At 35.5% G+C, this 15,369-nt stretch overlaps 1 protein-coding gene across 2 annotated transcripts in view; it reads right to left on the bottom strand.

The window, feature by feature from the left end:
- Nucleotides 1-13,249: 13,249 nt before the first annotated feature.
- The window catches only part of HIBCH (3-hydroxyisobutyryl-CoA hydrolase), a 45,433-nt gene continuing 43,313 nt past the window's right edge, over nt 13,250-15,369 (bottom strand). Inside the window, exons 13-14 of one of the 2 annotated variants that reach the window (XM_058188635.1) lie at nt 14,601-14,634; nt 13,250-13,466 (exon numbers count right to left, since the gene is read on the bottom strand). In XM_058188635.1, the coding sequence (XP_058044618.1) occupies nt 13,351-13,466; nt 14,601-14,634 (150 nt within the window). In that variant the 3' untranslated portion in view covers nt 13,250-13,350. The remainder of the gene's footprint in view (nt 13,467-14,600; nt 14,635-15,369) is intronic. The other variant, XM_058188628.1, reaches the window with a different exon arrangement.

The following is a 15,369-nucleotide window of genomic DNA, read 5'->3' as shown; positions in this document are numbered from 1 at the left end:
CCCCTTCCCACACACTATTCTAGACGATGGAAGCAGGGAAGTCGGCAAATACGATAGTGGATGTAACCTTGAAAAATCTTCCCTTATTCAGGCAAACTCTGGGATGCCATCTTCAACAAACACTGCAGTGCTGGACTTTGCTCACCGTCTTTCCCTTGAGATTCTGGATCAAGCTGTGAAGCAATGGGCAATAAATGAAAGCAAATACAGTGACATCCCGTTCATAGAAAGTGATGAGCCATGAACTGCAGGGTTTGGCTTCCCAACATGCCTGTGAGGCATCTCGTGTTTTGGTGCTAGCACAAATAAAGCAACATTCATATGAGAGCAGTTGTGATTTTAAAAGTCATCATACATACAGCTAATCCTGACTGAGGTAACTTTTTGCCTTTAGTTGTAATAGAACCACAATAACATCAAATGGTTCTAGGCCTAGTATGTAATTCAGTATTCTGGTAAATCCCATTTCAGTATCTACAGTATAGGAATATAAGAATGCAACAAAGCCAAGTATAAGTACCTTAAAAGCAAAATCAGCCCTCCCTCAACCATGAGGGGAGGGAATGTTTGGGTCAAGGTCTCAGAAAAAGGTTTTAGCTATATAATTCCTATTGAGCTAAACAGCAGGTGTCAAACTGGCGGTCCGCTGGCTGGATGCGTCACGCGCAGGCCATGCCCATCCCAGCTCCATGAAGGGAAATGTCACGTTGTGGCAATGTGATATTGTGAGTTTGACACCTGTGCGCTGAAGTATCTTGGAAAAAAGAAAGTAAAGGGAAATATTGGTGCTTAACTTCCCTGTTTACATAAAGTGGATTTAGTTACTTAACATGACTCTGAACCCTATCAGGGCATTATGTGACTATCAAAGGTTTCTTTCCAAAGGCATCTTACTTCTTGTTGAAGTGAGACTAGTTGTTTTATAATTTTACTTGGTTGAGCACATTAAACTCAGACCAAAGACCTGCACGGATAGGTTTTTTAAAAGAGTAATACAAAAAAAAGTACATTTAATAGTTGGAAGAAAAAATAATTGAAATTATAATGATTTTGAAATTATGGTGATTTTGCAAATTATTAGTAAAGTCCTTATGAAAGTGTACTAAAAACACTGGAGGGATTATTTCTCTTGATTATCAATTATCAAGAGGACAATAGGGAGAGTAGACAAAGGGAAAGCAAAAATGCAATCTATAACAAGTGTGGCAGCTTGTATATATGGAGAAAGGTGACTACTGAAAATGTGGGAATAATGTATTAATTTAGTATTAAATTCAAAGAAAGCACAGTCTTTGTCCTCTTAGTTGTTCAGGAAACATAATTACCTGTTCAAAGGGAAATTATAATACAATAATACCGAAGAACTGCTGTTCTTAAACTAAACTGTATATTATTTTCTCTAAATAAATACACAATTCCTAGAATAGCAGAGTATATTTTCAGTGCAGAATTGAAAGGAGAAAGCTATCATTTTGTTTGGGTATAATTCATTGTAGCAAAAATGTCACCCCTAATGGTTTGAAATTACACATTTCAGATACTTTATAATGTAGTTTCCTTTGGAGCAGAATATTTTGTAGCAATTCTTTTTCCAACAATATTCAATAAGCACACACCAAATTGATAATTATTCTGGCAAGTAGTAGAAAGTAATTTGACTTCTCTAGAGCCAGAACTCCTTCAGTTCTTATACTTGTACATGCATATATATTCTACATAATATTACCCCATTAGTGGGCAAGGGCCAAACACAATTGTACAGTGAATGTCAGACTGACTTCGTATTGGATTTTGTAAAAGCTATACTATAGCAAGTGTTATATAAATATATCATCACAAACGGTCTGATTACGATTATGCCATAAAGTCATTGTTGACTTAGCAATCACAAAATAGATTTTATCCATGAAGACCTGTCTTTATTGGAATTAACAAGATACTTTAAAAAAATTACTAAATAGGTATATAATAAGGATACTAACTGAGCAATTTTACATGTTGCAGACTGGTTTTCTAGTAATCTCTTCATTTCCCTCTTTCTGCTCTTGAAGAAGTAACAGCCAGCTGCAGTTTTCACAGGATCTTCTCAGAAAGAGATATGGAGATCCAAATCTCAAATCTCAAATTTGAATCTTTAAATTTGGATCTCTTTACATAGGTTAAGTAGGCTAAATTCATTCTGTCCCTTATTTGTTAAACCACAGTAGCCAGATTTAAATCATTATTTGCAGTTTGACTACGATATCATTTAAGGAACAGTTTAAGGAGTTTCCTTAAGGAAGGAAACTACCATTGTTTTCAGCATATGTATTTTCCTTCTAATTAGTTAATTGCTTGAAATTATGTTTGAATAAGGGAAAAAAACGTATAACTTTGTGTATTTATCTAGAACTCTATATGAGAGTTCTAAAAAGTTTGGGCCCTTAAATATTCATATAACAATTACTCATCTATGAAGTAAAACTGGCATGTTTAGACAACCATGTCCAACTGGGAATGAAGATTAAAAAAATTTCATTGTAGACATGAATGTTCACTCTGATGCCTGACGAGACCTTGCTAAAACCTTTCAAAATTTGAGTGCCAATAAAACACTAAATGTACTACTAAAAATTCTCAGGGTACCATTTAGAAAGGATGTTGGGTGGAATGTGGAAAACAAAATACCACTTATGCTGTGAACGGAATGGGACAATTTGCTGCCAGCTTGATGCAGGACAAGTTGCCATGGGACAATTTAACAATTAAATTTAATTATTTAAAAGAAATAAATATTTTAATTTTTGTCATTCACATTTCATTTTGTTCTTTCTTTTGCATCCTTTTTAAATGATTCTATTCCACCATTTCTTCGATATTAGTGTAACTCTTGCCTCACAGTGAGTTGGCTGTGGCAAGTTGACTGTGGTGAGTTGGCGTGATGAGTTGGCTGTGGGAAATTGTCATAGACCCTGCTATGAAATATATAAATGGTATGAGTAAAATGAAAAACGTCTCTGTATTTCTGTTTTCAGATTTTTCAAGAGTACAACACAAAGTTTGGATTAATCAGTCATTTCCTAGTGCTTAAACCAAAAAGGACAATTTCTTTGAAGTTGGAAAATGGCTGAAAAAGACAAGGCATAGCAAATTAGGCTAACAAGATAATTATCTTTTTACTGATCATTTCATTTTTTCCCCCTTCCAAATGAAAAATGCTTCAGGAAGAAAGAATAAAATCCAGCTTTCTAAACAGTGTAAAGAAATGGACAAGTGTGGTGAACATCGCAGCAAACAATGAAAACATTCACAGCTATCTTTGGGTGAGGATTGCACATCCTCTCTACTCACTGAGGCTAGGAAGAATTCCCTTCTATTTCTTAAAATCTTGATTTGAAAGGCTGTGGGTATTTATTATAGCTGTATGATGTTCTGTTGTATCTTTTTTTTTTTTTTTTTTTTATAAAAAAGTTTTATTTTTACAATCTTATCAAATAATTCATCCAATGTACAGTTATATACAATTAGTCGGGCCTGCCCAGTCACCACCCCCCTTTTTAACCTTCTTCCCTCTTCTACCTTCTTTTACTTTCCAAACCTTCCTCTCCTTCTCTTATCTACCTCCTCTCCTCCCTCCACCCTACACTCTTCTCCCTCTTCTACCCCTCTTCCTTCCTCTTCTCCTCTTTCCTACCTCCTACTCTCTCTTTTTTCCCTCCCCACCATTCTAAAATGGCAACTGGTCAGACCCGACCCTACATTAATTATATTTATACATCTTCAATAATCCCTGTACATTAACCATCACTCCATCACTAACCTCAACCCCCCAATTCCCTTCCCCTTTACCCCCCACCCCGACTTCCCAGAACAAAATGCAGGGTATCAAAACTAACAATCATAATCTAAAATAATTCCTAAATTATAATCTCCAGTCTCTCCACGCTTATTCACACTCTCAATTCCCCTCTCCTTCAAAAATATATCTAATACAAATTATTTCCTAAATTTACTCATATGCTATTTGATATTTTTTTATCTGATACTTATTTTGAATATAATCAATCCACATTTTCCATTCTAAAATATATTTTTCTTGTGTATAGTCTTTCAAGTAAGCAGAAATTTTGCCATTTCTGCCAGATTTGATACTTTAAGAGTCCATTCTTCAATTGTAGGTAATTCTTCTTTCTTCCAATATTGAGCAATCAAAAGTCTTGCGGCTGTTATTAAGTTCAGAATCAATTTAGTCTCTATAGCTGTACAATCCATAATTATTCCTAGTAAAAAGAACTGCGGGGTAAACTTAATCTTCTTTTTCAAAATATTCTGCATGATCCACCATACTTTAATCCAAAATGCTTTAACTTTTTTGCAAGTCCACCATATATGATAATAAGTAGCATCTTCACAATCACATCTCCAGCATTTAGCCTGTACATTAGGATACATACATGACAATTTTTGGGGGTCTAAATGCCATCTATAAAACATCTTATAAAAATTTTCTCTCATATTTGCGCTTGTGTAAATTTAACATTCCTCACCCAAATTCTTTCCCAAGTTTCCAACATTATTGGTTGCTGAAAATTTTGTGCCCACTTAATCATACAATCCTTAACCAAATCAGTCTCTGAATCTATTTCTACTAATACATTATACAACCTCTTAATATGCTGTTGACCTTGATCTCTCATTTGTTTTAACAAATTATCCTCAATTTGCTTAACACCTATTTTTTGATCTAATTTCCATCTAGCTTGTAGTTGTCCATATTGGAACCATGTATAATTTTTCCCTTCTTCCCCCATCTTTTCTCTAGATTTTAATTGTAACTCCCCCTTTTCCATACAAAGAAGTTCTTTATAAGTAACTACCTCCATCTTTTGATATATATTTATATTTTCTATCATGTGTCTCGGGTTTGCCCATATTGGAATCTTTCCCTCTATTTTGTATTGATATTTCCTCCAAACCCTCAATAATGCATTTCTAATTATATTATTTTTAAATATTTTATCAACTTTCTTATCATATAATAAATAGGCATGCCACCCATATAACAAACCATAACCTTCTATATTCAGAACTCTTTCCTCAGTTAAATTAATCCAATCAGTAATTAATGATAAAACAACTGCTTCATAATACAATTTTAAATTAGGCATTTTAAGACCCCCTTCCCTTATATCCTGCATTACTTTTAATTTTATTCTTGGTTTTTTGCCCATCCATACAAATTTACTAATCCCCTTTTGCCATTCCTGTAATTTAATATCATTCTTAAACACCGGTATCATTTGAAACAAAAACAAAAACCTGGGCAAAACATTCATTTTTATAGCCGCTATTCTTCCCAGCAAAGATAGTTGTAACTTCTTCCAACTCTCCATTTCTTTCCATACCTTCTGCCACAATACCTCATAATTATTTTTGTATAATTTAACATTTGAAGCTGTAATATATATTCCTAAATATTTAACCTTTTTAACGATTTCAAAACCTGAAGTTCTTTCTAACTCTTCTTTTTGTTGTATATTCATATTTTTAGTTATCATCTTTGTCTTTTGCTGATTCACCTTAAATCCAGATACTTTACCATACTGACCAATTATATCTTTTAAACCAGTTACTGAGTATATTGGTTGAGATACAGTAACAACCAGGTCATCTGCAAAAGCTCTTAATCTATAATCTTGATGTTTAACTCTAATTCCCTTTATTCGATCGGAACCACGTATGTTATTCAGAAGAATTTCTAAAGTTAAAATAAAAAGTAATGGGGACAAGGGACATCCCTGTCTCGTCCCTTTCTCAATTTTAAAAGTTTCTGTTAACCCACCATTTACTATTATTTGTGCTGTTTGCTTCTGATATATTGCTTTAATTGCACGAATAAAATAATCCCCAAATTGCATTTTTTCTATTACTTTAAACAAAAACTGCCAATCCAATCTATCAAAAGCTTTTTCAGCATCCAAAAAGGAATGCCGCTGATACTTGGTTGTTTCGTTCCAAATATTCAAGTAAATTTACGATTTGCCTCACATTATATCTCATCTGCCTACCCTTAATAAATCCTGACTGATCATTATGAATTATTTGATTCATCACTGGCATTAATCTATTAGCCAATATCTTGGTAAATATCTTGTAATCAGTATTTAAAAGTGATATAGGCCTATAATTCTCTGCTTTAATACCATCTCGATCTTCCTTGGTATTAACGAAATAAAGGCTGTCCTCCATGAAGGGGAACATCTCCTCCCATTTGAATTTTATTAAATAACTCTTTAAGTGGTTCAACCATCTCATTTTGTAAATTTTATAATAAACAGCTGTTAAACCATCTGTTCCTGGTGCTTTACCGATTTTAAGTTGTTTAATTACTAAGAAAATTTCCTCTGAAATAATTAATTGATTCAATTCTTCTCTTTGATTTTCTGTAAGCTCACAAATATTTTGTTGTTGTAAATATCTTTCTATCTCTGTATCATCAACCATATCCTAGAATATAACTTACTATAATACTCTAAAATGCTTTTTAATCAAGTTCTTTTGATAAACTTCCTTACCCTATATTCTATTTTATCAATCGTTCGTGATTTCTGTTTTTCCTTATTAAATAGGCAAGCCATCTTCCTGGCTTATTGGCATTATTAAGCGTATTATGTTTTACATATTGTAAATTAATTGCTACTTGATCTGCCATCAACATATTAAACTGACCTCTCAATATATTTATTGATTCTTTTATTTTACTATTTCCTGGGCTATTTATCAATAATTGTTCTTTCTTTTAATTTCCTCTTCCAGTTCCTTTTTCTTTTCTGCAATTTATTTTTGTATTTAATATTCATTTGTATAAGATTTCCTCTCATATAAGCCTTACTGGAGTCCCAAATCATCTCTATAGATGTCTCTTTTTTCATATTCATAATAAAAAATTCTTTTATTTTGTTTTTATATTTATTTACAATTTTTTCATATTTAAAAAAAATCTCATTCAACCTCCCTGATCTCCTAGCCTCCTTTTCGATTAAATTCAATCCAAACTGGACTATGATCAGATAAAGTTCTTGAACAAATCTTCGTCTTCTTCACTCTAGAATACAAGTCATTAGTAATCAAAATAAAATCAATCCTCGAAAATGATTGGTGCCTATCAGAAAAGAAGGTAAAATCCCTCTCTTCTGTATTATGTTCTCTCCAAATATCTCTTAATTCCAAGTCCTCCATCATAACAAAAAAAGCCTCTGGTAATTTCGCCCGGCTTGATATCTTCCTTAAGCTTTTTGTCTTTTGAGTATCCAACACACCATTCCAATCACCCATTAATATATATGATTTATAATCCCAAAATACTATTCTTTTATGTAAAAACTTGAAAAAATTTTCTTGTTGTTGATTTGGAGCATAAACTCCTATTAATAATGTCTTCTTTCCCTCCAACAAGAGTTCAATAGCAATGTATCTTCCTTGCTTATCCACCTCAATTAATTTTGCTGATATATCCTTCTTTATATATATAACTAAACCATTTTTTTTCTCCAAAGAGGAGGCAACAAAATGTACTCCCAGTTTTGAATTTATCAAATATTTCTGGTCTAAAGATCTAATATGTGTTTCTTGTAAACAAGTAATGTCATTTTAAATTGTTTCAAATAATGAAATACTTTCCTTCTCTTCTGGTGAATTCAAACCATTAACATTCCAAGATAATAGTTTAATTGCCATTATCGGCCAAAGGAAACTTTTGGAACACTAGCCGCAAATCACATTTTGCTTTAGGCCTTGCTCCTCCCACTGTTTCCGTTGTAGTAGTTGCCAGTTGTTGTTGTGCCTTCATCTCTTGTTCCTTGCGTTTAGCAGCAGCTCTTGTCAGCCTTTGTTCTTTTGAATCTGGACCCGTCATAGGTATTTCCAACACTTGTAATAAATCTTCTTCCATCGCAATCTGTTCTTGAACCTGCTTCACTTCTCTTTCCTTCACTTCAGTCTCCTTTCTTCTAGCATCCAGTGGAGAAAGACTTCCAACTTTTAATGCCTCAACATAAAATTCTCTGCTTTTCCAACTGTATTGAGACGATGTACTTTCCTGCATAATATACTATTATACCAGTTGGAATATCCCATCTATATTCAATCTGACGTTTTTAAGTTCATTCACCAGGAAGGCAAATTCCTTTCTAGCTCTTAACATTTTGGTGGAATTTCCTTTAATATTAAAATATCCTGACCAGCAATCTGAATCTTCTCCCCCTTATATGAGGCTTGCAAAATCTGATTTCTCACTGTTCTATTTGTAAAATAAATAACAACATCCCTTGGCAACTTTTTTTGCCTTGCTATCCAAGAATTCACACGATATATTTTATCAATTTGATAAGCCACATCTACTGGACGAGCTGCTAATATCTCAGCAAATACTTCAGAAAAAATTTCCCTTAAATCCTCTTCTTTATTCTCTTTCAGACCACGAATTCTTAGAGCAAATTCCATATTTCTGTATTGTATCAAAACTATTTCATCCTCTGTCTTTTCCATTTTACTTTGAAATTCAGCCATTTTATTTTCTAATTTTAAATTACATTGCTTAATTACTTCAACCTCCTCTTCTAATAAAATCACATTCGTTGCCAAACTTTGTACTGCCATTACAAATCCTTCTTTAACTTCTTTATTTCCCACTTGAATTTCTGATATCTGCTCTTTCATTTCAGACATCTCATCAGTTATTACTTTAAATTTTTCTTCTATAAAGCCTTTTAAGTTCTCTTGTAACGCCTCTAAATTCAATGTTCTAGTCTCTGCTGTATGAGCTGGAGAGGCACCAGCTGATAAAGTTCCAGAGCTCTTTGTTACAGTAGACTTTAATTGTTTGGCTGCCATCTTCTATAAAATTATTTATTTATTTATTTCCAACTTAATATTCACTTTAAATCTTCTTAACTTCTGAGAAACACAGTCTTTTAAAGCAGTATTTAAAAAATCTCCCTAGATTCTATCAGCAGGCAGCAAAGAGTTAAAGCAGCAAGTAACATGCAAATTACCAACTGCAGAGGCACACGCTGAAAGTATCACTTTCGCTTTCCACTCGTTAACTTGTTAACAATTCGCCTCCATTTTCTTGCTGTTTTCAAACTTATTACAAAGTATCGGGGAATCGGCTTGGCTACTTGCTTAAAGTTCTCCCACTTTCGTTCTGTCCGGTATAATCCTTTATTGTCCAAAATAAATCTCGGCGTTTGGTCGTGGTGATTGGTTCCGCCAAAGCAGAAGAATCCTCGGATCTGGAGCTCTTCGGGTTGCTGGAGGGAACTTAACCCTTCAAACCCCTTTTTTCTCAGGGGCTTTAGGGAAATTCAACCTCTGCCCTCAGCTCACCCCTTCTCCTTCTCCCGAAGAGGGGGTTTTTCGAACCGCTGGACAGCAGATTTAAGCTGTCCTAGCGATTCCACATAATCCAGAGGTTGGTGATCGTAAAGATCACCGCCATCACCTACGGTGCCAAACAGGAAGTCGATGTTCTGTTGTATCATTGTACTTCGTTACTTCTTCATGGTTACTGAACACATTTCAAAGATTTCCCAGTTCTTTCTATTGTTGTTTTACCCAAAAAAAATCTAAATTCCAATATTATTACATCATTTATTGCCATGGAAACTTGTTGAAGAATGGTGATATGACCTATCCATGAAAAGATGTATACACAGTTGTGATATAATTTACTGGTTGATCACTAGTTATCTAAAAATACAATAAAATAATTAAAGAATATAGTCAGGTGCAAAATAATCAGAACAGAAGAAAATTAAAATCCTAATAAAATGTAATACTTGAATAGGACCATGTAATGAAAGAATATGGGCCTGCTGGTCTGTGTGCATATGCTGTATGTATAGTAAGTAACCCATCTTCTAGGGATTACTTGCAGAATAGGAGTATAGTACTGTTTTTCCTTATAAAATTATTTCTAAATCCTCATCTATCATCAAGTAATGATTGTTGGTTCCCAAAATGTGCACTTTTAAGTCATAAGCATGAGACCATATCTTATCTTCACCATATAGTTTTGAGTTAATTTTTGTTCTGCTGTAGCTCAGGGATGTCAAACTCAAGGCCCGTGGGACCGGTCTGGAAATAGCAAAGGACTGTCCCGCAGTGTGTCCGCTAGCAAAAATGGGGCATGGGCGGGGCACAGGCACCCCCCCAACTGCTTTTGGCCTCCAGAATAGTTCAGACAGCCTTCCAGGTGTAAAATGGGGCCTCTGGCATTACCCAGGCCCAAAACAGGGCCTCTGGAGTCACCCAGGAGGCCATCCAGGCCCAAAATGGGACTTCTGGAGTGTTCCTGGAGGACTTCCAGGCCTAAAACGGGGCTTCCAGAATGCTCCAGGCCACCTTCCAGGCCCAAAACGGGTCCTTCAGAGTGCGCCAAGAGGCCCTCCTTGACTCAGAAGTTTACAAAAGGGAGGAAAAGTAAAATATTTTACCTTTCAGGCTTGCAGGATTCTACTACTGTTGAATACTAACTAGGAGTGGGCGTAGACGCCACTCAGGTCCGCCAAAATGTTGGGAAAATTCTCAAACCTCATTGGCTGAGCCATCTGACAGCTCCCTATAAAAGGGCAAGATGTCAGACAAACCGGCTGTTGGGTTGCACCGATCGATTCAATAAAGAGCTGCTGTTTTGCTACAAGCTGCGTCCTGCCTCTTCCATCGCCCAATCTAACAGCTACTATAGCCTATGTCAATAATCTATAGTTCTAGTTTTCCTATGGAGTTTCTTGATCTGGTCTCTCTTTCTCTCATAAGATGATCAAGTAAATCAAGTAAGTATTAAACAAAATCACAGAAATGTTCGCCTCCCTATTTTTATATATGAAGCCATGTCGGTGGAAACCGTGGCCACGCCCCCACCTGGCCCTCCAAGGTCAAACCCAATCCTGATGTGGCCCTCAATAAAATTGTGTTTGACACCCTGCTGTAGCTGTATTTTACATTAGTTATTTAGAACAAAACCACTTTCTATTTGGCTAGCCACCATCTTGATTACAATACTTTATCTTTCTAGGATTTTCTCCTTGATAAAAACTCTAGTAGATTATGTAGACAGAGATAGACCTGATTACACTTTGTAGATGGCCTATATAAATGACCTGTGGCAGAAACAGGATGGTAATGTTAAATTCCCCAAAATTAAATAATCAGTTCTTGCAAGCTGGAATGAACCAGTTCAAGCATACCACTGGGAGGAACTGTCTCCAATTCAGTTCTACCAAGACCAAGTGCTATCACAATCTGGATATTTAATCTCTAACTTTGGCCAAGGTAGCATTTCCCAATTCAAGAATCATATGCAATCAGGGAGTGTGGAGTGGACTCATAGCTCTTACTCAATGATTAGATATCAAATGTGGCCGGGAAGACCTTTCCACTGCTTCACTTGGTGCGCTGTTTCCTAGATTGGGAAGCCCTTCGTACAGTCACTCATCTGATAGCTAGATTACTGCAACAAGTTCTACATGCGGGTGTCCTCGAAGACCACTTGGAAGCTCAACTGGTCCAGAATCAGTGTGGACAGTGAACTGAACTGGCTGAGTTTACTTCTGGGTCCATTTCAAGGTGCTGTGTATAACCTATAAAACCCCACATGGCATAGATACTGGTTATTTGAGGGGTTGCCTGTTTCTTATGGTGTTGGCCTACACCTCTCCAGGTTCCTTCAATTAAGCGATGCAACTGGGACCTGAAAATGTGCCTGCTCTGCTACAATGACTGTCCTGGGAATGAGTTTTTCCCTGATCGCTGGATGGCTCTCACTGTAATGGAATTCCAGAGGACTTTGACCTGATTCTTTTCTCAGGATCTGGACTAGGATCGGTGGATTCAGTTGCCTAATGTTGTATATATTTGTTAAGCTGACTGGATTTGCCCTCTTGTTTAATATGGTATATTTTCTATTTTTTTATTATACTATTTGATATTTTGTTTTCATGATGTAAGTCATTGTCAATTTGGAGTTGAGGTCTGACTCAAAATACATATAAATGAGATATTTTTCAGTCATAGTAGGCTAATAGTTCCTTGAAGACAATTCTTGATGTGGAAATTCATTCAGATTTCATTCAGGCCTTGTGAGATCCCCTAGGCCCGTGATGGCAAACCTATGTCACGTGTGGGCACCAGCTGCTTTTCCGGTTGTGCGCGCCGGCCAGCTGCTCTTCAAGCATGCTGTAGCGCTGGAAACCTAAAGACTAGTTGGCTGGCGCGTGGATACGTACCAGCCAGCTGATCGTCAGGTTTCTGGCACTCCGGCGCACGCGCTCACACACACGTGTGCACACATTCTGGTTTCAGCACTTGGTGCTGAAAAGGTTTGCCATCACTGACCTAGGCCCTGGTATCTTGTCTTCCATGCTGTTTTATAGCCAGAACATGGTTTTGCTCTGGCTTTACACACGTTTCTTCTATTTTATTCTAGGGAAGAAATCTGTAGAAGTCCTGAATAAGACTAGAAGCAGAACATACTGGAAGTATTTGGGAAGAATATATTTCCTTTAAAAAAGAATCAATATCAGTTTTGAGTGATTTTAGATTATCTTAGAAGGGCAACTGAAAGCAATGTAGGTTTTGTTTTAACTAGCTGTAGTATTACCTTTTTTAGAGACAGTTTATCTTGCTACAGTTACACATATTCTTTTTACTTTTAGATTAATCTAGTACCAGTGCACTTTCTCTAATGTGCAAAACCTAAGCTGGTGAAAAATATAGTATCAAAATGTTGGAGAGGAGCTTTGATTAAAGAAGCATCACATGCCCCAGTTACCACATGCACATGGTCACAGATTTCACTTAGCAGGAAAATCCTTTCACATTAGTTTTGTCAGTGAAGTTGAAGTGGTGGAACAGATAGTTTTTTATAGCTGTACCCGAACTACAGGGGGCAATTGCAGAATTTTCTGAGTAACTACAGTCTGCAAGTAAAAAAAAAAATCTCATACAATTTTATATATAAGAGAACTAAGATATATTGCATCAACACTCATTTTGGACAGCTGCTCAACTCTCCTTTGAATTAGTGCAGTTCATTCTTGCCATATTTAACTGTCCATATAACAAATTGTTTTAGCTGATCCAGAATGTCACATTTTACATTGCTTTCACAGAAAAATAAAAACGTATAGGTACCAAACTCCTAGAATCTGGAATGATATTTGTTTCTGAAAAATATAACTCCTCTTCAAAGCATTTCAATAAATTCCAATTCTTTTTATTACATGATGAAATAATTTATTGGATTAAATTCATCATACATTTTACTGGGTTATATAATACAGGCTTTGATTTTACATTAGTAAAACATCTTTATAATTTGAGGTCATCACTTCCAAGAGACTTAAAGCATGAGTCCAAAAATTCATCTGTTACTTCTTCAAGAACAGCTGGCTTCCATTTAGGGGATTGGTCTTTGTCGATAAGTACTAGTAGAGAAAAATGTTTTCAATTATGCTGTTCTTAATAATCATATTAGAAAGATCATTTTCTAGTATTCTTACCATGTATGAAAGCTAAAACCATTGTGGAGATCAGTACATTATGTAAGAGTTATGAATTTTCTATAGAAGATAAAAGTGAGCCATTGGATTTCTTGAATAGAAAAATACCTTATATTCCCATCTCCTGAAAACAGAATGACTGAGAATCCAACATTAAACCATTTATTTATTTATTGAATGGGGTTTTTTTTGTGCCAGCCCACTAGATGCATTTTATTATTTATATTCCTAATCTAGTCAATTTCTGTCAGAAAGACAAGTAAGAATAAATGATTATTTTTTAAGCCAAACACCAACAAATTACTTAATATAAAATTCTCAATTTCAACTCTGTCTCAGTGGTGAGTCTTTATACCTCCCCCACATTGCATGTCCTTACCACCAGTGGCTCCATGCTTGGATTGAGGGATCTCCTTCAAATCCTCTGCACTGCTCCTCTACCCAGCTATAATGCACTGAGATGTTTCAATGAAAAAACTCCTTCTGCAAGGCGCATTGAGCCTTCTAATATACTCTCCATGGCTATGGAAGTTATACTTGCCAGTTATATGGCAGTTGAAATATGCTTCTGTTTGGTATCTTCTGTTACAGATTTTGCATTGGCAAACCCTATGCCTGGAACAATCTTACATACTAGCACAACCAGAACAGAATGTTATTTTTCTAAGAGCAACTCAATTTTGCATACCCAGTCTGCTACCCAGTGAAATAGGAAGCAATATGCTTGATGTTCTGAATAACTATTAATGATTTTAATTATTGTCATTAATTATCTTATTTTTATTAATTATTTTAATTTTATTAATTTTAATTAATTTTATCTATTTTATTATTTTCTACTATCGTTATTACTTAATACTACTAAAACTGTTTCAAATAAAAAGAGGTCACCAGATTAATATATGTTGCAAGTATCCTAGAGAAATATTGTGTCCAAAGAGCATGTCTTAAACTGTCCCTGCCACCAGAAACATGTCTGAACTAATTGTTTCTGAAGAATCTCACTAGGTCTGCATTGTAATTCACTTAAAATGGGCTTGAAATGGCTTCAAATTTTACCTGATCGGACACCTTCAAAGAAGTCATGGCCTCGCTGTAAGATAAAAAAAGTCATTAGGTAATTTCCTAGTATATTTTGAAATACAATTTTCTTTCTATATTTTGTTCCCATAGCACTTTTTCACAAGAAAAATATCTTCCAATAGGAAAGAATATCTGTAGCTCAGGGTTGAATTGTTGGCTTCCTGGATGTTCTCCGGGGTTGGTTGGTTGCTTGTAGATGTTTCATTAGATATTGTTTATTTGGGTAATGAAATGTCTGTGGGCAAACAACCAAGCTCAGAGAACATCAAGAACTCCACACACAAAAATATCTAATCTAAAGGCCACTTTTGTATATTGATTTTCAATCTGGTAACATTTGTAGCTTGCGCCTTTGAGATTCCGGAACGAGATCCCTATGGAAGAATGAGATTTTGCACAGGGTCAGTGGGAGGATTGTTTGATATAAAGATTATACTACAAAATAAGCCGTTGATGGTTTTTCACAGTTCATTTTTGAGCTTCGCATACAGAACATGAGAGAATAGCAAAGCTCGCTTACTGGTGATGAATAGCCAAGTCAGTGGAGAACTGATGGCATGTGCACCTTTCAAATGAAATTATCTCACTCGGAGTGCATTCCAGATGATAATGCCAGAAGTTTATCTGGCAGTATGACAGATAGTAGGAAGCGACTATAATGGCCATTACATCACCCCTGCAGAATGAGTCTTCATTGAGTATAGTGTAATAATATGTAAGCTAGATGAGCCAGTTGCTGTAGTGC

The sequence above is a fragment of the Ahaetulla prasina genome, chromosome 1 (genome assembly GCF_028640845.1).
Source record: "Ahaetulla prasina isolate Xishuangbanna chromosome 1, ASM2864084v1, whole genome shotgun sequence".
In the NCBI taxonomy this organism is placed as follows: Eukaryota; Metazoa; Chordata; class Lepidosauria; order Squamata; family Colubridae; genus Ahaetulla; species Ahaetulla prasina.
Note: the sequence above shows the minus strand (reverse complement) of the source record. Positions and strands in the feature narration are given on the sequence as shown.